This window comes from Mobula birostris, chromosome 8 (genome assembly GCF_030028105.1).
Source record: "Mobula birostris isolate sMobBir1 chromosome 8, sMobBir1.hap1, whole genome shotgun sequence".
NCBI classification, from domain to species: domain Eukaryota; kingdom Metazoa; phylum Chordata; class Chondrichthyes; order Myliobatiformes; family Myliobatidae; genus Mobula; species Mobula birostris.
In genome coordinates, this window is record NC_092377.1 from 163,038,652 (window position 1) to 163,063,932 (window position 25,281).

The 25,281-nt window shown below is 41.9% G+C and overlaps 1 protein-coding gene across 2 annotated transcripts in view; it reads right to left on the reverse strand.

The window, feature by feature from the left end:
- The window catches only part of LOC140201901 (transmembrane protein 150A-like), a 59,616-nt gene that overhangs the window by 29,292 nt on the left and 5,043 nt on the right, over positions 1–25,281 (reverse strand). For both annotated transcript variants that reach the window (XM_072266679.1, XM_072266680.1), the window contains exons 2-6: positions 22,205–22,252; positions 19,153–19,239; positions 15,194–15,261; positions 12,223–12,350; positions 5,131–5,308 (exon numbers count right to left, since the gene is read on the reverse strand). In XM_072266679.1, coding sequence (XP_072122780.1) covers positions 5,131–5,308; positions 12,223–12,350; positions 15,194–15,261; positions 19,153–19,239; positions 22,205–22,252 — 509 coding nt within the window. The remainder of the gene's footprint in view (positions 1–5,130; positions 5,309–12,222; positions 12,351–15,193; positions 15,262–19,152; positions 19,240–22,204; positions 22,253–25,281) is intronic.

Genomic DNA, 25,281 nt, shown 5'->3' on the forward strand with positions numbered 1-25,281 from the left:
CTGGGACCCTTACTCTTTGTGATTTTTATAAATGACTTGGATGAGGAAGTGGAGGGATGGGTTAGTAAGTTTGCTGATGACACAAAGGTTGGAGGTGTTGTGGATAGTGTGGAGGGCTGTCAGAAGTTACAGCAGGGCATTGGTAGGATGCAAAACTGGGCTGAGAAGTGGCAGATGGAGTTCAACCCAGATAACTGTGAAGTGGTTTATTTTGGTAGGTCAAATATGATGGCAGAATATAGTATTAATGATAAGACTCTTGGCAGTGTGGAGGATCAGAGGGATCTTGGGGTCCGAGTCCATAGGACGCTCAAAGCAGCTGCGCAGGTTGATTCTGTGGTTAAGAAGGCGTACGGTGTATTGGCCTTCATCAATCATGGAATTGAATTTAGGAGCCGAGAGGTAATGTTGCAGCTACATAAGACCCTGGTCAGACCCCACTTGGAGTACTGTGCTCAGCTCTGGTCGCCTCATTACAGGAATGATGTGGAAGCCGTAGAAAGGGTGCAGAGATTTACAAGGATGTTGCCTGGATTGGGGAGCATGCTTTATGAGAATAGGTTGAGTGAACTCAGCCTTTTCTTCTTGGAGCAACGGAGGATGAGAGGTGACCTGATAGAGGTGTATAAGATGATGAGAGGCATTGATCATGTGGATAGTCAGAGGCTTTTTTCCAGGGCTGAAATGGTTGCCACAAGAGAACACAGGTTTAAGGTGCCGAGGAGCAGGTACAGAGGAGATGTCAGGGGTAAGTTTTTTTTTTTATACTCAGAGTGGTGAGTGCGTGGAATGGGCTGCCGGCAACAGTGGTGGAGGCAGATACAATAGGGTCTTTTAAGAGACTTTTGGATACGTACATGGAGCTCAGAAAAATAGAGGGCTACAGGTAAGTCTAGAAATTTCTACGGTAGGGACATGTTTGGCACAACTTTGTGGGTCAAAGGACCTGTATTGTGCTGTAGGTTTTCTATATTTCCATGATGGAGGGGCTTGGCTCAAAACTTTGACTCACTCCTCTCCACAGATGCTGCCTGGCTGCTGAGTTCCTCCAGCATTTTGTATGTGTTTTTCTCTCTTTCTATTCCTCGTTCTAATGAAAGTCCCCATTACTGCAATTCTGCAGCTTTTTCACACCCATGCATTTCCCCTTCCAACTTACTCAATATTCTACCTACTGGAAATAACTCAGAACATGTGTAGCTTGGGTTGGGTTGAGTTGTTCTCTGATCTTGATAACTGATTTGCAAACGTTTCATCATACGAGGAGACATCATCAGTGCACTATTAATTAACGAAACATTTGCAAATGGATTGCCAGGATCGGAGAACTCAACCTAAACATTCTACCTACTAGTTGTCAAGCTGTTGACAATCCCAGCAATGCAATTATACTTCTGTTGTTTCCTCGCCACAGGTAGCTTTTAAATTATTGTTGCGGACACCCTCACTTTGCTGCATGGCAATATTATTCTAGATTGCCACTTTCCTCCTTCCTTACCTTCTCTACCCTATCTGACGATATCAATAAATATTTACACACATATAATCAGAGTATTTCAAACTTATTCCTGCCTTATTTTAAGCCAAGTCTGTAATTGCAATTCCAGGATAACTACTCCTACAGCTCACTGATCCCTGTTTAATATGCTTCATGTATTTATAGATGCAAATCTGCATTATATTCATTAACTGGTTTTGCATCAAAAATTGCTATTAATCGTTGACTCCATTTATCACTCCCAATTCTTTCTGCTCGTCTCATTTCTCTGTACCCAGCACCAAAGCAGTTTAAGCTTGTCCGCACAAGTGAACACTTCTACAAGAGCGTTAGTTCCAGCTCCAGTGACGCACAGTCCGTACAAGCTCTCGGAACTGCCCCCAAAATCAGAGGCCCAGCCTTCTGTAGCATCTAATAGACACTCATTCTATCTGCACCTTGTCCACTTCCATCTACCATCCACCATCTCCACCCCTCCACCAGGCACAACCTGTCCACCAACCTTAGACTCAACTCCCTTTCTCTTTACACTGGCCACTTCCCCTCAGTCCTGACACAGGGTTTCAAATGATTCCATCTCTCCCCCGACCCCCCCCCCCAACACAAATAGTGCCCGACCCGCTGAATCCTCTGGCAGATTGTTAATTTCTCCTGTGCCACACTTCCAGCCACTCACCTTCACCTGCACTATCCTACTTCTGACAAGAATGTGGAAATTATACCCTTCAACTCCTGCTTCTTGGACTCTTTCCTAAAATTTTACATAGCTTCATCCCTTTATCCACCCCCATTATTGGTTCACATATGGACCACAACCTCAGGGTGTTCAAATTCTCCTCCAAAGTGTTTGTAACTCCGCTGGCATCAAAGAGACAGTGTATCTTTCTGGCATCACAGAAATACCCATCTACTCCCAATTAGAACCTAAACCTATTGACTTTTCTCAGGAAGCTAGCCATGATTACTGCTATGTGTTGGTCTGGTTATAGTCAAAGGGAGAACATCTCTTCCCCATCAGTACTCATGTCAGAAAACCGATGAGAAAGAGCAAGGTGCCCTGGACTCCTGAACCACCAGCATGCTTGGCAGTCAACCCTGTCTGCCCGCACTTTTCTTGTGCTGTTGATGGGTATCTTCTGAAATGGCTTCAGCCCCATCCATCGACTCTTTGTTCCTTTCCATAGATGTTCCTTGACTTGCTATTTCTATCTTTGATATCTCCTTTTTCCCTTTTTAAGGTTCTTTTGAAGACCCTGACCTGGAGTTACACTCTGACTCCAGTTCTTTGTAGGAATGGGACCCACTCTCAAGGCTTCACCACCGGCCGCATTTTGATATACCAAGGACACAGCCTGGAAGACGAGTGCACCTTCAGGGTTCCAGATTTTTGTGGCTCTTGAGGATGTGCAGATTCTAGGCCAGTGTCCCTGACTGAAGTGTCGCGGGAGAACACGGAACATGGGGAGCAGCAGGCTAGCTGTCAGGGGTTGTGTGTCTGGAGAGCTGCAGCTTTTTTTGGTGCCGATTCTCTGGGTGCTGCAGACCTCAGAAAAAGCGACACAACAGACTTTTAACATTGTAAATCAGCCAGCTGTTTATTACGTCTCCCCTCTCGCTGTGAAACGGGGACACCCCTTTTTCCCTCATTAGGGAGAGAGAGCCTGTGGTATGTCAAATGACCGGGTGAATGAGTAGTTTTTGGGGTACTGCAAGTCTGTATTTATTGATGCTTCGCTGCACACTTGAGTGCTCAGTGGAAGGTGCTGATGCTTCTTTGCTGGTTGGGGTGGGGGAGGTCGTCACCATGCTGCTGCATGTGTGTGGGGGGGGGAGCTGGGGAGGGCTTTGGGGTTCTAATGTTTTAACTGTCATTCGTTCTTTGGGGCACTCCTCTGTTTTTGTGGATGTTTGCAAAGAAAAAGAATTTCAAGATGTATATAGTATACATTTCTCTGACATTAAATGTACCTATTAAAACATCACCCATGTACAAGCTCCAAAGTATAGAGAACCAGTTCCTCCAGGAGAAGACACTCGCATCCATCCTGAACACAAGAAGCATCATTCCTACTGCTGTCTGTAAGGAGTTTATATGTTCTCCCCATAACTGCATGGATTTCTTCCAGGTGCTCTGGTTTCCTCCCACATACCGAAGCCGTACAACTGATAGGTTAATTCGTCATTGTAAATTGTGCTGTCATTAAGCGAGGAGGTGCGGCACGAAGGGCTGATTCTGCGCTGTATCTCAATAAATAAAAAAAACAACTCCCAACGTGGCACAGGATGTGCAGAACCTGGGCCCAAAGTGGACTAATTCAATCAATACAAAAAAAACTGGAGCAAATACGTAAAGAGTCAGAGGATTACAACACAGAAAAGGGCCCTCAGCGCAAGCCAGGCTGGTCCCATCTACCTGCACTGGGGCTAAACCTCTCCCATCCATGTACCTCATGACAGTGTAGCCATTAGCACAACGCTTTACAGAACCAGCAATTGGAAGATTGGAGTTCAATTCCCACTATCTGCAAGGAGTCTGCACATTCCTCTGGGTGCCCTGGTTTCCTCAGATTCCAAGGAGGGTTAGTGAGGTTTGAGCATGTTTTGTTGGCACCAGAGGCTTGGAAACATTTGCGGGCTACCCCCAGTACTTCTTCAGACTGTGTTGGTCACCCAAGTGAGGCAGATTCAAGTTTCAAGAGTTCATTTATCATGCATACCCCCATAGAAACATACAACACACCCATGTATGTGCTGAGGGCAGCCCGCAAGTGTTGCCATGCATTCCACACAGCATGCCCACCGTGTATAGACATCACTGTTCATGCAAGTGAAGAGCCCCTCAGGCACCTTGGGATGTAGGTAAAGGGGGAACTGGATGTGCATGAAGATGAGATGGCTGGAACTAGGGAAATGGAAACTGTGAAAGAGACGAAGGGGCATCAAAGATGTCACAAGTGGAAGTGGGGAAGAATTGAACAAGCAAAGAAAGAATAATCGAGACAGGACAGTCCTACTTGTGAATGTTGGGAGCCACTAGGAGTTGGGATGGGGGTGAAGAAGGGTGAGGGGGATGGGATATATATAGTGAGGGTGTGGGGCAAGAACTCCCCAACAAGTCAATGTCAGTCTGAGAGCATCACAGGAGAGAGGCAGTGCATGTAAAACATGTACAGAAGTAGCAATTCTACTCTATAAAACACTACCATGCAACCTACGCTCCACAACGCAATTTCTAATCTGTTTTGTCCAGCTAGACTCACTAGACAATAACAAGAAACTGCAATCTTTTTTGCAATAAAGAGGTATTGAAAATACTCTAACCACTATCTGAAAATGATCCAATTCTAAACTCCTGCTTATTCTTTGACCAACTATGCAGCAGCATGAATTGTCGCAACCTTCTGCATGGTACTCCTGTAGCATACATCACATTTCCACTGTTAGCTGCAAATTTACTCTAGTGCTTCAATTTTAAAACTATCAACACATCTTGTGATTTTGTAGAGTAGAGGGAACATCTTGAAAAGCGTACTCACCACCAGTGTTATCTGTGGAGCAAAACTCTCAAACAATAGCCTCGTTGTTTCACAGATAAAAACTCCTCTGGTGAAGAGTATTGCATGGAAGGATACTGAGGACGAGAGATATTAAGGCCAGTATGGTGAGGATAACCCTGATGTGGCCTGTCCAGTGATCTAGAAGTGATACTGCAACCTTATACGTCAGGATGCAGTGTAGGCAGACAAAGACCATGCCTGCTGGAAAGGCCACTCCAGCACCGATATAATGTAGGCTTTTAGCATGGTCAACCTGAAGACAAAGGAATACAACTTTTTAAGAGACAATCAAATTAACTTTTTACGCTAATGTTGCAAATATTTTATCAACTAAACAGAACTTACAGGGCTTCTGAGAAGCAAGAGCTCTGGAACATGCCCAGTATTATATATTAGAAGACACACAATAAAGATCAGGCCTGGAGGGTAAATGTCGAAGCATACTCGATCTCTAAAGATGCACTGCAGTAAGGAGCCATCACCTTCAGGTGAATGAGCTGCATACAATATGTACAGTGGAGAGTGCATCAGAGCCCATAATGGAAACACCAATGCTGTTAAAGAGAAAATCCTACAAAAGGAAGTGTATTTGGCCCACTACATCACAGGTAAAGCCCCCCCAACTATCGAGCACATCTACATGAAACACTGTCGTGGGAAAACAGCATCCATCAGAGATCCCCACCACCCAGCCCATACTCTCTTCTTGCTGCTGCCATCAGGTAGAAGGTGCAAGAGCCTCAGGACTTGCACCACCAAGTTCAAGAACAGTTACTACCCCTCAATCATCAGGCACCTGAATGAAAGAGGAAAACTACACTCACTTGCCCATCCATTGAGATGTTCCCACAACCAATGATCTCACTTTAAGGACTCTATCTTGTTATCTCATGTTCTTGTTATTTATTGCCATTTATTTATATTTGCATTTGCACAGTTTGTTGTTTTCTGCACTCCACTTGCTCTTTCATTGATCCTGTTATAGTTACTATTCTATAGATTTACTGAGTATGCCCACAAGAAAATGAATCTCAGGGTTGTGTGTGGTGACATACATGTACTTTCAATTTACTTTGAACTTTGTAGGCATTGACTAGCACTCAAGAGAATAGCGACTACCCAATGATTTAACCACTGAATACACACATTTTTACCACAGTGGTGCAACTAGTAGGGCTGCTCCCTCACAGTCCAGCACCTCTGTTCAACCTTGACTTCCGGTACTGTCCCTGTGAGTTTGTAAGTTTTCTCGTGAACTCTGGGGTGTTCTGGTTTCCTCCTTTAAAAGCCCCACAGGCTGGTGGGCTAACTGGCTATTTTAAATTGCACTAGTGTGTAGGTAAGTTGTAGTATCCAGGGTGGGGGAGGGGAGTTTAAGGGAATGTGGTGGTAATAATACAGACATCCCACCTCTCCTGGGAGTTCCGGGAGTCTCCCGCATATCGATAGCGGCTCCCTGATGCCCGCAAATTATATACAATATCCCGGAAATCAATTTTTTAGAGAGGGAGAGGGGGAAAAAAAAAAGAAAGAAAATGACTGAATCTTGCTTGATCTCTCTTTGTGCTAACAGTTTTCTCTGTGGGCAGGCTTTATAGTCGACCTCTCTCTCTCTCTTCCATATTCCATCAGTTCAGTTACTGCTGTCTGTAATGATACTGAAATTATCCAGACAACTGTTGGTGATGAAGTACAAAAGTGAAGAAATTCCCAAGGCTGGCGGTGACAACCTGGGGCACATTGGCATCCTAAAGGGGATTAGAGCAGGGTTTAAATTGGAGCAAAATTCCAAAATCGTCCTCTAAGACACTTTTAAAAATGCGCTCACAGCAAGCAAATTCTTCGGGGTTTTTTTCCTGAAACACTTCCACGTACAGGTACATTGAAGCCCGCGATGGGCAGGGTTTAAGCGCAGCCGTTTTCAGAAGAAAACCCGATTTTAATAAATACCCGGCCCCCACTGAGGTCTCATCATTAGGACAGCAAACTGTTTACCTGTGCTGCGCACTTTATATGCATTTTGAATTACACTTTATTAAATAATATGGTAATATATTGTTTTATGTGGTGTTCGTGATATATGTATTGTGGTCCGGAGAGAGGTTGTCTTGTTTGTGGACAATCAGCCAGGTGACAATAAACTTGAACTTGAAGAACTTCTAAATCACTCATTTAAAATCCCCCATTTCAAAGTAAAAAAGTAGGTTCTGATCCCGACTATTGCAGTGAGAGAGACAGACAGAGACACACACCCCGGACATATATGTGATCCGACGCTGTCTGAATGTCCGAATGGATGTTAAGTGGCGCACATCTGTAATAAGGATACACCTTATGCTTTTATTTCTTTTAGGGACCACAACATATTAGGGAGGCTAAGCGCAGGGAAGGCTGCTCAAGTATTTCACAGTTCTTTTCAGCAGAAAACCAAAGTCTGACAGAGAAGGTCACTAGAGCTGAGGTGTACTTTACATCTTTTATCGTTGAGTATAACCTGCCATTCCAGGTGTGTAAGCACACAGGCAAGCTATTCAGGAAAATGTTTCCTGATTCAGAAATAGCAAAAAACTATGCATGCTCATCAACCAATTCAGCAGCTATTGTGAACATGGCACATTAAGACAGAATTCAGAAGTCAGCTGTCTCACAAAACGCTTGTGAATCTGATGTCTTGCAAAATTAACAAATTCATTGACACAGACTGCTATGAGGTTGAGACCTCCCTGAAATGAAGTTGAGACCTCCAGGAAATGAGTTTTTGCAGGGTGGGATGTCTGATAGTATTGGATTAGCTGGCATGCTTCATTGCTGTGACTCATCACTACATAATTGCCAGAGAGCAACTGAACACCACAACCTGAGCAGACCTATCCTCCCAAACCAGATCTGCCTAGCTCAAATGCAACAGAACCATATTCAAGATCAACTCACAGCCCCTCACATTATGTACCTCCCTTATCTGCACATGGGCCTCAAGAAACCATCTTTCCCTCTCAACATGACTGATTTTAAGCTCTCTGGTCTGATAAATGATACTTTGGTTCAGTACGTTTAAATAAAACATGTTGAAAATTTTTTAAGAAGGCATCTATGCAAAGAGAAATACGAGTTGACTACCCCTTATTCAAAATGCACGTGACCAGATTTTTTTTTTGTATTTTGCAATATATAATGAGATAGCTTGGGATTGTTGGGACTGCCATCATTTCCAACTCTGAATTTATGTGCTACGGGTAAGCAGTCTTTGTCTTATACTTGTTCATCACACATATGCACTTAAGAGTAAAAATTATTACATACTATTAATGTAATGAAAATACTGTATAATTTGTGCAGGGTAACAAAAGTAGCACGGCAAAATCACCTGTTGAACAACAACAAACGATGACAGGCTTCCAGCCTCCACCCCAGGAATGGAGCTTTGAGGAGGGAGCAGGATTGAGGGTGGTGTTTGGGCTGGGGACGAGGCATGGCAAGACACAGGGTAGGAATGTGGAGGCTCCTGGGCCTGGAGGTGGGCCGTAAAGAAATATTGTCTGTTTCTGTATCTATAGATGCTGCCTGGTCTGCTGAGGGTCCCTAACAGCTTTAACCTTCCTGCATCTGCAGTTTTTGAATACCATGCTGAATTAGAGAAAGCAGTAACTTGTCAGTACTGTGCCTAGACAGTGCTTTCGGAGTCCAGCACTGCGATTAGGAAGAAGGCAAGCAGCTGCTGCATCTCCTGCATCACAAAGGAAGTTGAGTGAATTAAAGAGTGAGCCAGAATGTCTCCAAGGAGATGGTTGTTTTGAAATGCTGAAAGAAACAGGACAGCTACATCTGGTGGGGATATCATGCCTGCTGGTGACATTACTTTAGGAACTGCAGAGTATGGAGATTGGTGGGGTGGCAAGTACAGACAATGAGAATCCTTTTCTGGTTCAGGATGTCGAAGTTGAACAAAGGTGATTGAGGACAATGTCATAACATAGAGAGGAATTCACACTCAAGGAAAAAGTAAGACATACTGGAAACTCTGCTAGAGGAATCCATCATGACAAGATACAACCAAATAGAAGAGCTGGAGTAATGGAACAAACCGTAAAAGGGGTAGCAAATCAAGCACAAGAGACTCACGTGAAATCTTGAGTAACAAGATGCTGGAGGAGCTTGGCATGTATGGAAGGGAATAAACAGTCCATTTTTCTAGCAGAGACATTTCATCATCAGAACTGGAAAGCAAGGGGGTAAAAGCCAGAATCAGGTGGTGGGGGGGGGGGGGAGGAGTACAAGCTGGCAGGAGAGACCAGGTGATAGGAAAGGTGGGTGGATGCTGATGAAGTAAGGAACTGGAGGGGATATGTGAAAAAGGTAGGGGCCGAAGAAGGAGGAATCTGATAGGAGAGTGTGTTGGATATGGAAGAAAGGGAAAGAGGAGAACCAGAGGGAGGTGATGGGCAGGTGAGAAGGGGTAAGAAGGCAACTAAAATGAGGAATAGAAAATGGGGGGGGGGGGTGCAGTAATTACTGATAGTTAAAAAAAATTGATGTTCATGCCACCAGGTTGGGAGCTACGCAGACAGAATAGGAGGTGTTGCTCCTCCAACCTCAGTTTGGCCTCATCATTGCAGTGGAGGCAGCCATGGACAGACATGTTAGAATGGGAATGTGAAGGCGTACTGAAATGGGTACCAGCTACCAGATCCTGCCTTTTGCAGGGGACAGAGTGAAGGTGCTTGACAAAGCAGTCCTTAATCTGCATCGGGGCTCATTAACACAGAGGAGGGAGCACCAGATACAATAGATGAAGCAACAGACTTACAGGTGAAGTGTTACATCATCTGGAAGGACTGCTTGGGGTCCTAAATGGTGCTGAGGGAGGAGGTATAGGGGCAGGTGTAGCAGTAAAGTCAACAGAGATTTAGCACTCATTGAGATACCTCTTGTTAACTTATTCTTTGGAACAGAGATGGAGAATTCAAGATGAGGAAGGAAAGAATCAGAGGGAGAGCTGTAATAGTGCTGCAGTAACCACTACACTGTTTCAGCAATTGTAGATAATTTTTGTTTCTGACATCTTTCCAGCTTACTCTTCCACTTTCTTTTGGTAATTACAGATAGCTGTTCTGCATTCACACCTTTTCTAGATTTTTGTTCCCTGACAAGACATTCCCCTGACTTGCATACCCACCCCTTATCATTTAAACTCTTGCATTTCTCCCAATCACAGATCTTTCCTTCATTTCTCTTATCCCTTCCCCCTTCTATTGGCAACACCTTAAAACTTATTTTATATTTATTTCCGTTTTTTTTCTTTTACAGTAGCAGGTGCATCTCCTGGTATTTGGTTTGAAGCACAATGCATGGCGAAGGAATGAAGAAAACCCAACACTTTGCTGACAAGTGCCTGCACTTAAGCCCCTCAAGCAAATTGCAAGGATAGTTTTCCTTTAATGACAGAGATCAGGTGTGTAGTTAATGTAACTACAAACCACAGGAATGGAACACAAAAGTAATCTAATAGAATAATATTTGGGAAGTGTACTGTTGTAAACATGCCTACACCTGATCTCACTGAATGCTTGGCCATCCGCCAGACTGCAGTTTCAAATATAAAACTATCACTTTTCATTACTCCAGGACTGTGCTCATATCCCTAACTACTCCTGAATAGAGGAGCAGTTCGGAGCCAACCACGTTGGTGGGAAGGAGTTGAATATAAGCAAGGTCAGATAGGAATGGAAATTTCTCTCCCTGAAGAATATTAATGACTCACTAGGTTTTTACAGTATTGGAGAGCTTCATGGCTTTTCTTACTGAGCTTAGCTTTCAAAAATAAAAGATTTATTTAATTACACAAATTTAAATTTCAGTGGTACAGTGGTGGAAATTCACCTTGGATAAGACTGTAAGACATAGGAGCAAAATTAGGCCATTCAGCCCATCGATTTTTTTCCGCCATGCAATCATGGCTGTTTTATTATCCCTCTCAACCCCATTCTTCTGCCTTCTCCATGTAACCTTTGAAACCGATCAACCTCTACTGTAAAACTTTACTCAATGACTTGGCCTCCACAGCCATCTGTGGAAATAAATTCCACAGATTCACCACCCTCTGGCTGAAGAAATTAATCTTCATCTCCACAAGACCAAGACCATAAGACATAGATACAGAATTAGGCTATTTTGCCCCATCGATTCTGCCCTTGCATTCAATCATCGCTGATCCTTTTATTCCCCACCCCCCAGCACCACTCCCCTTTGATGCTGTGGCCAATCAAGAACCTATCAATCTTACCTACACCCAACGACTTGGCCTCCACAGCTGCCTGTGGTAATATATTCTACAAATTCACCACTCTATAGCTAAAGAAATTCCCCTGAACTCATTTAGAATGAACGTCCTTCTATCCCGAGGCTGCGCTCTCTTGTCCTAGACTCCCCCACCGTGGGAATCATCCTTTCCACATCTACTCTCTAGGCCTTTCAACATTCGAGAGGTTTCAATGAGATCCCCCCCCATCCTTCTAAATTCCAGAGTGTACAGGCCCAGAGACATCAAACATTCCTTGTATGATAACCCTTTCATTCCTGGAATATCCTCTTGAACCTCCTCTAAACCCTCTCCAATGTCAGTACACCATTTTTTAAGATAAGGAACCCAAAACTGTGCACAATTCTCAAGGTGAGGCCTCACCAGTAGCTTATAAAGCCTCAGCATAACATCCCTGCTCTTGTATTCTAGACCTCTTGAAATGAATGCTAACATTGCATTTGCCTTCCTCACCACTGACTCATCTTGTAAGTTAACTTTTAAGGTGTTCTACACAAGGACTCCCAAGTCCCTTTGCATCTCAGATTTTTGGATTTTCTCCCCATTTAGAAAATAGTCTGCACATTTATTTCTTCTACCAAAGTGCATGACCATGCATTTTCCAACATTGTATTTCATTTACCACTTTCTTGCCCATTCTCCTGATCTGTCCAAGTCCTTCTGCAGCCTTCCTGTTTCCTCAACACTATTTGCCCCTCCACCAATCTTCATACCATAAAGGGACATCCTTCAGTCATAAGGTCGCAAAATTAATCCTCATGATTTACAGAGATTAATCCCTTTGTTTTAACCATCAATCAAAATATTTTCTCAATATTCCTGAAAATAGGGAAAATGTAACAGGAACTTACTTGGAAGTTTCCAACCATGACAAGGCCAACTGCATTAATGCAACCAGCAATCAGTGCTCCAGAGTTGATCCATGTTGGACGGCACTTCTCTAAAATTTGACCGTAACGTAGACCACAGATCAAGATCACTGGAGAGACCAAAGAAAACACAAGGTGCACAATAGTTAGAGCCATTCCCAAAACTGGGAAGAATGTAGCTAATAGGAAGGAAATGACCAAACCAGTAGATATCTGTGGACATCAGCATTTGGGCACTGTTCCACTGGAGAGAGAAACCGCCTAGATATTGCCCGTGAACGGACACAGGCAATGATCAGAATAATTGTTTTTGTTCATCAATAGCAACTGTATTGTCCATTAAACAATTCATTGCTCAAGCTTTATTTTTGATTACTGTCTTTATTACTGAAGGTGAAACACATATTCAAGTATTTTTCATCCAACGACCATTACTAGGCATAGATGCTGTCTTGGCATAAATACAATGCCAAAGTCTATCTATTATGTTCTATCATGCCCTTCCCTCTTCCCCCACCCATCCCCATCTTCAGACTTCTCCTATGAAGGCAGTGGGATTAGCTGAATCCTGGATAGACTCAACAGATGGAATGGCCTCCTTCCAGGTTGTATACCAATACAACACAGGATAGTTACAGAATTGAGCTCTCTCAGCATTATCCAACCAAACGTCTCCAAAGCAGGCACGTAAAAGTACAACTCTGCACTCTCTTTTCCCATCACCTCTTTAATTGGTGCCTTGTCATGCAATTTAAAACTAAAAACATTCAAAATTATGAGTTGTGTATACAGAAAGTAATCTAGCGCAGATGCTGTGGGCCTGTAACAATTGATGCTGCTAAAGACAGACATATGCTGAGGTAGCGTTATAGTCCTGCCCTGTTTTATCCAACCCCAATTCTTGTTGAATATTCACTGCAAAGAAACTTTGCCCACAAGAAAAGTACTACAGTGGTCTTAATACCAACACAAAGTACTTGCATAAATTTAGCAGGTTTAGCAAATAAGAACTATCCAGATTATCTCAAAGACAAACTCAAATAATGAGCTAGTCAAAAGAATTGTTCTAGACCTTGGTTAAAGCAGTGGATGTTAAAGAGATGGAAGTAGTGAGGCAGAGAGATATTGGGGGAAGATATCAAAGAGATAAATGTAGCAATGATAAATCTTAGTTTTATTTGTCACATATTCATCAAAACAACCAGTGAAATGCCTCATCTTGCATCAATGACCAATAATGTGCTGGAGGCAGTCTGCAAGTATTGCCATGCTTCTGGTGCCAACTTAGCCTGCCCACAACTCACTAACTCTAACTCATACATCTTTGGAGTGTGCAAGAAAACCGGAGCACCTGAAGAAAGCCCATGTAATCATCGGGAGAACGCACAAACTCCGTGCAGTCAGCAGTGAGAGTTGAAACTTGATCAGATATCACTGGCACTGTAAAGCTACTGTAGTAGAAAAAATTCAAGTTTAATTGTCATTTAACCATACGTATGAATATAGCCAAACAAAACAGTGTTTCTATGGCGCCAAGGTACAAAACACAGTACCAACATTCACACACAGCACATAGTTATGATAGGGTGGTGCCACTGAAAGCAAGTTGAAATGGTTTGCAAAGTGACCAGTGCTAGAGGAATAATGTTCAGGAAAGTTAGAGAAGTTTATAGATATGAAATGCAAGTTCATGAAGTGATTCAAAGAAGAAGAAGAAATTTTCAAATTATACACACACAAATTACAATTTACACCAGTGCAAGTGGCACACGCAAGATTGATCTCAACATGTATGAGAAGTTTGGATAAGTACATGGATGGTAGAGGTATGGAAGGCTATGGTCCAGGTGTAGATCGATGGGAGTAGGGAATTTAAATGGTTTGGTACAGACTAGATGGGCCAAAAGGCCTGCTTCTGCAGTGTATTTTTATATGACTAAAATCCCCAGCTTCCTGCCTGATCATTATAAACAACAATACTACTTCCACAGAAAGTCATGGGGATAAGATGTTTTTCCATTGATTCTATTGTATTTCTTTGTCCTATTGTAAATGCTGCATGAAAATTAATCTCAGGGTAATATATGGTGATATATATGTACTTTTAACTTTGAAGATGGGAGGTAGTAATTACAGTAGGAGTTTTAGGTGGCATATAGATATTACAGCGGCAGGGTGTCTCTACCAATGGAGGTATAATGTGTTCCTTCCCTCTGCTATCCTGTAGGTTACCCTTAGGCAAGGTGAAGCATCTGCTTAGCAATCACCCCCTCCCCCACAATCAAGGTCAAGTAAAGCCACAGGAGCAGGTAGTGGATGGTTGTGTGAGCAGCTGGTGCATATCACAAGTTCTGGTTATGCGACCGTTGACACCAGCCAGACAACCTCTGAAGAGTACTGATAATAGCTGCGGTCACACACCTTGTAAAGACACCGCCCAGAAGACGACAATGACAAACCACTTCTGTAGAAAAACATGCAAGAACCATCATGGTCATGGAAAGATCACAATCGCCCATGTCAGACATGGCACACTATGAATGAATGAATGAACGATAGACATCAGCTGAACCAAATGATTATTTTTGTACAGTAATTTTTTGTAGCATGAACATGTTTAAGCTCTGTAGCTTATTTATTCATACAATATCTCCCAAATAAGTCACTGAGGATTGATGATTGCCGAGATTGGTTGGCACTGAGGCTTCTTGCCCAGGACCACAAATCACGTGAAACATAGCAAAACCCTTGGCCAGTGCTCAAAATCAGAAGGGGACATTGTCAACAAACCTCAATTTAACCAGAGTTGAGTCACTTCTGAACAGCCTCCACAGAAAAACTGAAACAAGCAATCAATACTGATAGAAATAATTGATCCAGAATGGCAGCAATAAAGAGTAGGAAAGCTAGAAGGTAACAGCAGCTCTGGTTAATGATCAAAATAATCACTTACCCATAAAGGCACCCACATTGCCAATTAAACTGAAGAGGCAGCTTTCAGGAGGATATGAACCACATTTACTGTCAAGAAAATATATAATAAAAAAAAAATCAGCATTTGGTTTAGTGACTGGGGCCAATATTGTCCACCTCTAGAGGCTTTTGATTTCTGGGCTAATTCCCTGAGAGCTACAGTCTACCCTTATTCAAGTTTGTTTCTTGGCATTCTTCAGTACACATGTGTAAAAGAGAACAATATTATTGTTATTCCTGATCCAATCCAGCATTTTAAAAAACAGAATAAGCATAAAGAAAACAATTTAAAGAAAAAAGTAGGTATAAAAACAATCCTATAAAACACAATGTACAAGTAACTGTTATACACACAGACTGTAAATAAAGTGACATTTAGTGACATGTATGCAGTGGTGGTGACAGGTGGGTGGAGGGGATTAGTGGGGGGAGGTGTTGACCAGCCTGACGGCTTGTTTTTCTTTTAAAAAGTCTGAGTAGTCCAGCTGTGTAGCTTCTTCCTGATGCGAGTGGGACAAACAGTCCATAATCGCGGTGGGTGAGATCTTTTATGATATCGCTGGTCTTTTGCCGGCACCTTGCTGCATAATCGACATGTCTGATGGATTAGGCTGGTGTCGGTGATCCGCTGCACAGATTTACCTACCCATTGTAGAGCCCTTCTGTTATCCCTCACAGGTGCCATTTTTAATACTGAAGTTAAGAATTACGAAGCAAATTGCGGGATCAAGGTTGCATCTTCCTAGTCTTCCGCACTTTCCAGCAGTAGTTGCTCATCAATATTGTAAAAATGGGCATAAAGGTGAGAGCAGTAATGCCTGTCTGCCATTAAACCCCATGAGGAAAGGGGATATAAAAAATGCATATCACAAAGCACTGATGAAGCAGTTACCCATTATTCTTCATTTTCATCTGAGCAATCAGCTTAAAATGGAAAGCTGGAGAACTACAGTGGCCATTTGCTTGTTAGGGTGAACAGATAAAGAAACGAATGAGCGTGTGTAATGCAGAGAGTGAGAAACAGTCAAATATGACTGATGTTTGCAGTTGGGGGGAGGAGAGGAGTAGAAGGTGGAATACTGTCCAACAGCAACCCATTTGCAATGAAACTTAACCTAGCATAATTAGTTCTAACAAGAGTTGTTGGAGAAAAAACAAGGAGGGTCTGTCAATAAGATTTGCAGATTTCTGGGGTCAGGAAAATCCACAAAGGAATTTGTAGTTATATAATAAACAGAGCTATGGAATGACTCCAGAAAACCAGTAGGCATCAAACATGAATCCTACATATGAAGATTAATTAGGTAAATGCCAGAAAAGATAGTGAAATCTTTATCCAGACAAATATAAATATCTGTAAACTGAAAATATAATGAATTTTAACAGGGTTTCCAAAAGGGAGGTCATGCTTAGCCAACTTTTTTTTACATATTTGAGGAACTAAGTAAATAAGAATAACATAGTAGACATATTTGCATGTTTAAACATTACTCAAGGTCAGATCATGGCAAGTCAAAGAAAATAATGTTACTTAAGACAAATACATGTGAACTTATTAGCATTTTAGTTAATGTTTAGAGGTATAATTCCTTTGCTCCTATTAGTGCAATATTGTTCTACCTATTTCTTCGGCATTTAAACTTTCTCAGCAGAGAAAATGCATTCTTCACAGAAGATCAAATTGTGTATCCTGTATTAAACTTATTTGATCATGCATCAAAGAGCCATTTCCAAAGCTTCAGATGAATGTTCTATTGTTTGAGAATTAAAGAACTGAGGGAGGACCAGGTGAAGACTGGGCACCATCCAAGGTGGGGGACATCATGGCACAGAAACAGGACAAGTGGAGTGAAAACTGGGAAAATGATGAAAAAGACAAATCCAAAAATATTCCTTCTCTGAATAAAACATAGGTTAAGTGCAAGTGAAGCACTTCAAAAAAGGCACAAAATAAAATTCTATATAAAAGAGTTTCTACATTAAGAAACATTTGTTTTGTTTTATGTACTGAAACTGACAGTGATATGTTGTAATCAAATCTATAATTTCCTGTGGATATTGTAAATATGAAGAATTACATATTTTCTGCATTTAAAATTACAATAATTTAAGAAGTCTTCAATTTGTTTTCCTCAGAGAATAATTCTCTTTCATTTAGTCATGCAGCACGGAAGCACGCCCTTTGACCCATCTAGTCCATGCCTAACAAGATGCCCCATCCAAGCTCGTCCCAATTACCAGCGTTTGGCCCACAACCTTCTACACAGCTCCTATTTATGTCCCTGTTAAAAGTAGTTATTGTACTCTTCCTCTGGCAGCTCATTCCATATTGATACCACCATCTGTATAAAAAAAAACTGATGCTCCTGAATCAAATCTTTTCCTTCTCATCTCAAATCTATGCTCTCCAGTTCTTGATTCCCCAACACTAAGTGCATTCACCTTTCTATGACATTTGTACACCTGTAGATCACTTCTCAGTCTCATATGCTCTGTTGAAAACCACTTTTTTTAATAATACTTTTATAAGATTCGTACTTTTTAAACAAACTCATGTATTTTTCACACTCACTGACAGAAAGCAGTACAGCCACTAAACAGCTTATTACCTTTCTGATTTTTCATTGGCTAAGTATTAGCACATTACCCACTTGATAATTTTTCTTTAATTTTGTAGACTATTAACTAATTTATTCCTCTCAAATGAATTTTTCTTACTTATAAAAGTGATGGATTTTTCAGAGGTGCCATCTTGGCTTCTTTTTTCTTTTGTCTAGCATTAATTCCCCTCTCAGCTTCATTTCCCAGCTCTTTACATTTAGTTTGCTTAGTACTTGTATGTTTGTTTGTACTCCTAAAATAAACTGAAATCTTGGAATTAAGACTGCTCGTCATTCCTGACTCCCAGAGGAACTTTATGGATCAGAAAATAAATAGATCCAACAGCTCTGAGGAAAGTAGTCCTAGCCTGACCAATTCCTTCATGTTGTTCAGTACCTCAAGTCCTGGCAACAACCGCACTCTTTCCATAAGACACAGAAGCAGAATTTGGCCATTTGGCCCATCAAGTCTGCTTAGTCATTCCACCATGGCTGATTTATTATCCTTCTCAATCTCGTTCGCCAATCTTCCCTACATAATCTTTGACACCTTGACCAATCAATAACCTATCAACCTCTGCATAAATATACTCTTTCCAGTTTAATAGTGCCTTTCCTACAGCACGGTGACCAAAACTGAACACAGTTGTTGGGAGGTAAGTTGCCCAAATCCTTTCAAAATGAACTGATACCGAATAGAAATGGTAAAAGGCAAAAATCAAGCACAAGGAATCAGAAATAAGATTACTGGGAGTTGAGATGTGCTGAAAATTTGTAGCAAACCCACAAAGACAACTTGACACCCGAGGTAGAATTATTCATCCTTCCTGAAGCATCGGACTGGAAGTCCCAACGAAGCACTGTGAGAACAGCCGAGAGGATTATAGGGGTCTCCCTAACATTTATCAGAAGCACAGCATACACATGGCCCTTAATTATCAAGGATCCCATGCATCCATCCAGTATCTCTGCCACATGGCATTCAAAATGTCACTGGTTAATCCGTTCTGTACCTTACAATATTTAATTTATGCACTTTAGTTTGCTTATTTATACATCATTCATCTGTAGTTGTTATCCTTACTTTCATAAGTTACTGTGCGTTATATGCATATGATGTGTACTACTGTGTACACCCTGGTTCAGAGAAATGTTGCCTCCTTTGATGGTATACATGTATATAGTTAATTGACAATAATGACCTGAAATGACCTGATCTCCTTGCAATGTTAACTTGTCTCTTCTCTTTCCTATATCGTTGAACTAGTTTAAATTAATTTTTGTTTAATATAGAAAAATGAATAGGTTCATACAGCTTCATTAAACATAGCGGCTTTACCTGACAAGCGGGATATCCTGTATAGTACAGCAACTTTTTGGATAGCCATGCTTTGAAGTTTCCTCAGAGCAAGACTCGTTATATAACCTTGGGAATAAAAGATACAGTAGATTTAAAAAGCATGATTTGAAAGGTATTTGCTTTTAATTTTCAAGGACATGGAATTGAAATGAACAGGAGTGGACCAATAAGTAAAGTTCTTAAGGAACAAGGGTTGTTTATGAGGTTAAGTACAATAAATTCTACTCCCACTCTGCCAGGGTAACCAACTACATGTAGTTTATTGGGTATATTTAAAGCAGTAATTGCTAGTTTCTTAATTCATAAAAGTATCAAAAGTTATGGGGAGAAGGCAGAGGGATGGGGTTGAAAGGGAAAAATAAATCAACCATGATGGAATGTGGAGTAGACTTGATGGGATGAATGGCCTAATTCTGCTCCTATGTCTTATTGTCTTATAACCACACATTAACATGAACAGGACAGGGGCAGCAACACACACAAAAAGCTGGAGGAACTCAGCAGGCCAGGCAGCATCTATGGAAAAGAGAATAGTCAACATTTCGGGCCAGGACTCTTCATCAGGACTGGAGGAATAAAATGGTGAAGGGGGACGGGGGCAACAATACTGAAAGTTCCAGAAATCAATATTCATACCATCAGGTTGGAGGCTACCCAAACAGAATATATGGTGTTGCTCCTCCTACCCCAGTGTGGCCTCATTGCGAGAGTAGAGGAGGCCATGGACGGACATGTTGGAATGGGACTGTGAAGTGGAATTAAAATGGCTGGCCACTGGGAGATCAAGTTTTTTTTTCTGGCAAACGATGCCTAGGCGCTCGGCAAAGCAGTCTCTCAATCCACATCAGGTCTCACCAATCTACAGGAGGCTACACCGGAAGCACTATATATAGTAGATGACCTCCACAGACTCTCAGATGAAGAGTTGCCTCACTTGGAAGGACACTTTAGGGCCCTGAATGGTAGTGAGGAAGGAGGTGTACAGGCAGGTGTAGCACTTGTTCTGCTTGCAAGGATAAGTGCCAAGAGGGAGATCAGTGGGATGGATGAATGGACAAGGGAGTTGTGTAGGGAATGATCCCTACAGAAAGCAGAAAGCGGGGTGGGGGGGGGGGGACATGCTTGGTGGGATTCCGCCGGAGATGGCAGAGGCTATGTGCTGGACGCAGAGGCTGGTGGGATGGCAGGTGAGGATAAGAGGAACCCCACCCTTGGTGGGGTGGCGGGCAAATGGGGTGAGGGCAGACGTGCGTATGGAAGAGATACAGTTGAGGGTAACGTTGATGGTGGCGGAAGGGAAACCCTTCATTCTGGAATAAAAAGCCTTATCCTGAGAGCAGATGCGGTGGAGATAGAGGAATAAGATAAGAGAAGGGGATGGCACTTTTACAAGTACCAGGGTGGGAAGAGGTATAGGCCAGGTAACTGTGAGAGTCAGTGGGTTTATAATACACATCAGTAGAGAAGCTACATATATAGACTCAGTGGCCACTTTATTAAGTACGGGGTGGACACACTTGCTCCTCTGCTGTTGTAGCCCATCCACTTCAAGGTTTGACTTGTGTTTCAGAGATGCTCTTCTGCACACCACTGTTGTAACACACGGTTATTTGAGTTATTGTAGCCTTCCTCTCAGTTTGAACCAGTCTGACCATTCACCTCTGACCTTGCTCATTAACAAGGCATTTTTGCCCACTGAGCTGGCACTCTTCATTCTTTTTTTAAAATAGATTTTCTGTAAACTCTAGAAACTTATGTATGAAAATCTCAGGAAATCCAGCAGTTCCTGAGATACTCAAACCACCACACCTGGCACCAACAATCATTCCATGGTCAAAGTCACATTTCTTCTCCAATCTGATGTTTGGTCTGAATAACAAATGAGCCTCTTGACCATGTCCGTATGCTTTTATGCACTGTGCTGTTGCCACATGATTGTATGATTAGATATTTGCATTAATGAGCAGGTGTATATGCATACGTAATAAAGTGGCCACTGAGTGTGTAATTCAGGTGCACATATTGTGGCAGCGACTACAGCTTCGCTGGGGAATGAAAATGAAGTTTTGGATTATTTGATGCTAACTTAATCCTTAGACATGTTACTGGATGCTGAGAAGAGATCGATACAAGTACCAGGGTCAGACACACAGCAGTGAACAGTACTAACAGACATAACTTGAAACAAAGTGTGAGAAGAGTAATTATAACCGCTTCACAGATTTATTTTGAAGCCTGTTGCAAGCAAGAGATATTTAGTTTTAGATGACTGTTATAAGACCATAAGACATAGGAATAGGATTAGACCATTCAGCCCATCATGTCTGCACCACCATTCAATCATTGCTGACTTGTTTCCATCTCAACACTATTCTCCTGCTTTCGCCTCAGAACTTTAACACCCTTATCAATCAAGAACCTACCAGGCTCCACTTTAATCATACCCAAATACTTGGCCTCCACAGCCATTCGTGGCAATGAATTTCACAGATTCGCCACCCTCTCAGGCAGCACAGTAGTGCAGCCATCAACCCAGGGTTCAATTCCCCTGTCTGTCAGGACTTAGCACATTCTCCCAATAACCACATGGATTTCCTCTGGTTTCCTCCCATATTCCAAAGACATAGGAGTTAGTAGGTTAATTGGTCACATGGGTGTAACTGGGCATTGTGGGCTTGTTGTGCCAGTGGGCCTGTTACTGTGTTGTACCTCTAAATTAAAAAAAATAAATTCCTCCTCATCTCTGTTCTAAAGGGACACCTTTCTATTCTGAGGCTGGGCCCTCTGGTCCCAGACTCTCCCAATACTGGAAGTAATCCTCTCCACATCCATCAAACTGGGCCTTTTATTAAACTGTTTATATGGTACACTTGATTTGGTTCCATTTCCCAGCAAGGAACTAAATTCGCAGTCTGACTCTAACAGCCCTAACAAGAAAGCAGAGTGGGCAAGATCAACTAATTCAGCACAGGCTGGACCATGAGAAAAATCAAATTACTGACAGAAAGCAAATAAATTGTAAATACTATACCAGTTTTCCACAGGACAAACATGGTGATTCATAACAGCCATGGCATATCTGAAAGAACAAAATTTCGGTCAGAAAGATAGTGCCCAGTGTGGAACGCTGGCAGTTTACTTCACAGACAAGCAGCATCTACATGAATACAGAAGCACAGAATAGTTACATCACCGGTGACAGCAACAGACCATCTGTACTAATCGCATCATCTTTGATGCACTTAATAGCATTAAATCAATTTAATTAATCATGGCTATACGATTCAGACTGTTACTGAAGACTAGGGTTCTCAACACTTGGCACCAAATTACTTGGTGTACAGAGCTTGAGTAACCCAGCTGGAATATTACAGGATGCTGCCGAAATTCACTTAGTTCACATTAAAGGTTTTCTCCCGTATTCCAAAAGGTATGCAATGTTCAGGAACGTAAAGTCTGAAGAAAGTGGTGGGTATAGCATAGCCCATCACAGACAAAGCCCTCCTCACCATTAAGCACATTTACAGGTCACGCTGCTACAAGAAAGCAGCATCCCCATCATCCAGACCATGCTCTCTTCTCACTACTACCATTGGGCAGCAAGTACAGGAGCCTTAGGTCCCAAATCAACAGGTTCAGGAACAATTATCACCCTACAACTGTCAGGCTCCTGAACCAGTGTGGATAACTTCACTCACCTCAAATCTAAACTGCTTCCACAACCTAAAGACTCTAGCAAGGACTCCACAACATACACAAAATGTTGGAGGAACTCAGCAGACCAGGCAGCATTTATAGAAAAAAGTACAGTCAACGTTTCAGACTGAAACCTTTCTCAATTGTTTCCACAACTCATATTTTCATTGTTATTTTAATGACTTGTCTTCTCTTGCACATTAATTGTTTGTCAATCTATAGTCTATTTCTTTATTTTCCTATAAATGCTAGCAAGAAGATAAATCTCAAGGTAGTACATGATGACATATACCATACTGTGCAAGAGTCTTCGACATATATATCTCTAGTATGTCTAAGACTTTTGCACAGGACTGTATATGTCAATGTGGAGTAGGGAACAAGTTTGTAATTCTGGCAGGAGCAGAGGATGTTGGGAATGCCAATTGTGGAGTACCGCGCGAGTAATATGGGATGAGTGCCAGGGGCCAGGCGTTGGCGCAGGTACAGGCACACCCAGCCCTGAGACACCAGGAACGGTCACTTGATTCCAAACAATTGGTTTATTGATCATTACAGAACGTTTCTCTGGTGTTTCTCGCACCCTCTCCTCTCCCTCCCCTTTTTCCCAACCATGATTCCCCACTCCCTGCCCCTTCCCACTCTCAGTCCACAAAGAAACCCATATCAGAATTGGGTTTATCATCACTCACACGTCAAGAAACTTGTTTTTGGTGGCAGCAGTAAAATACAATGCATAAAATTACGACAGCACTGTGCAGAAGTCGTAGGCACTTTAGCTATATATAAGTGCCAAAAATTTTGGCACAGTACTGTATGTATAAGAAGAAAGCCCTTAACTTCCAGTGGAGTCATCGGGACGCCGTCGTGACAGCAGTTTTTTTTAGCAAGCTTTCTTATTTTTACGAGGCCGAGTTGCTAGCTCGACGCTCAACCCAGCACGGATGGAAAACATGCAAAGGAGCTGGCTGGATTCGAACTCAGGAACCTTCGCTCTGAAGTCCGGCCTACTGAGTCAGTCGACTGATTGACCTTTATAAATTGCATCTGATCAGTTGATTATAGTAGAAATTGCAGGAGAGTTGGAAAGAATGTGTTTGAAGAGAACAATACATGCAATTACTCTAGGATTAGAGTAAATTGAGGCTTGTTTGTTGGCACAGACCTGATGAGCCAAAGGGTCTGTTTCCACACAGAGTGATTCTATAATTAATCTCCAAAAATATCCCATGACACCCTTGGGTTCTTAAAGCTTTGCCACCTTGTGTTGGTTAGCTAGCTGGGTTACAGAACTGGGTTATCTGTGGAGGGATAGCACGCACCTAAAGTTCAAAGTTGAGTTTATTGGCCTTGCACAAATGCAAAGAAAGCTTTACTTGCTGCAGCATCGCAGGCACAAAGCAGATAAACTGCATTGAGAGGAACATGGAGTTACATATCCATCACCCTTTTAAACACTAACATTGAATCGAGCTCCACGTTCCACACCCTGAACAATTTACTGCATGAAACTAACTGCTCCATCTCATTTTTGGCTCTTTTGTCATTCACCTTCATTCTATCTACCCTAACCCGTGGCCCCTTCACTAATGGCAACAGATTGTAGTTAATCCTCATGATTTTAATTATTTCTCACAATTTGATCGGTTCCAAAAAACTTTGGCTTCTCCCCATCCATGGAATTCCGTAAGTAAATTTCTCCTCAGCATCCTCTCAACAGATTTAGCATTTATTGTCTGGAACCCAACAATTCAAAACTCAAAGAAAGTTTAAGTATCAAAGTACGTATTTGTTACTATATACTACCCTGAGATTCATTTTCTTACTGGCATTTACAATAGAACAAAATACAACACTATCATGAAAACCTATACACAAAGACTGACAAACAATGTGCAAAAGACGACAAACTGCAAATACAATAAATAATACTGATAGCACGAGTTGTAGAGTTTTTTTAATTAATTAGACACAACAATGTAGTTGCAGCCACTCCAATAATGAATCACTAACACTTCCTTGCACAAACTCTATGTTCCTATTTATAAAGCCCAGGATCCTGAATACTATTTAATCACTTTATCAAACTGCCATGCCATTTTCAACAAAGTATGGATACATACACCCACATCTGTTCTGGCAACACTTTTAGAACTGTTCTTCAAATTCATAAAACTTTTTTCATACTTCGTCAAAGTTCACAGCAAATTATCAAAGTACCTATATGTTACTATAAACAACCCTGAGTTTCTATTTTTGCAGGCATACACAGTAAAACAAATAAACACAATAAAATCAGTGAAAAACTGCAGACAAAGACTGGCAAACAACCAATGTGCAAAAAGCAAACTGTGCAAATACAATACATAATACTGAGAACATGGGTTGTAGAGTCCTTGAAAGTGAGTCCAT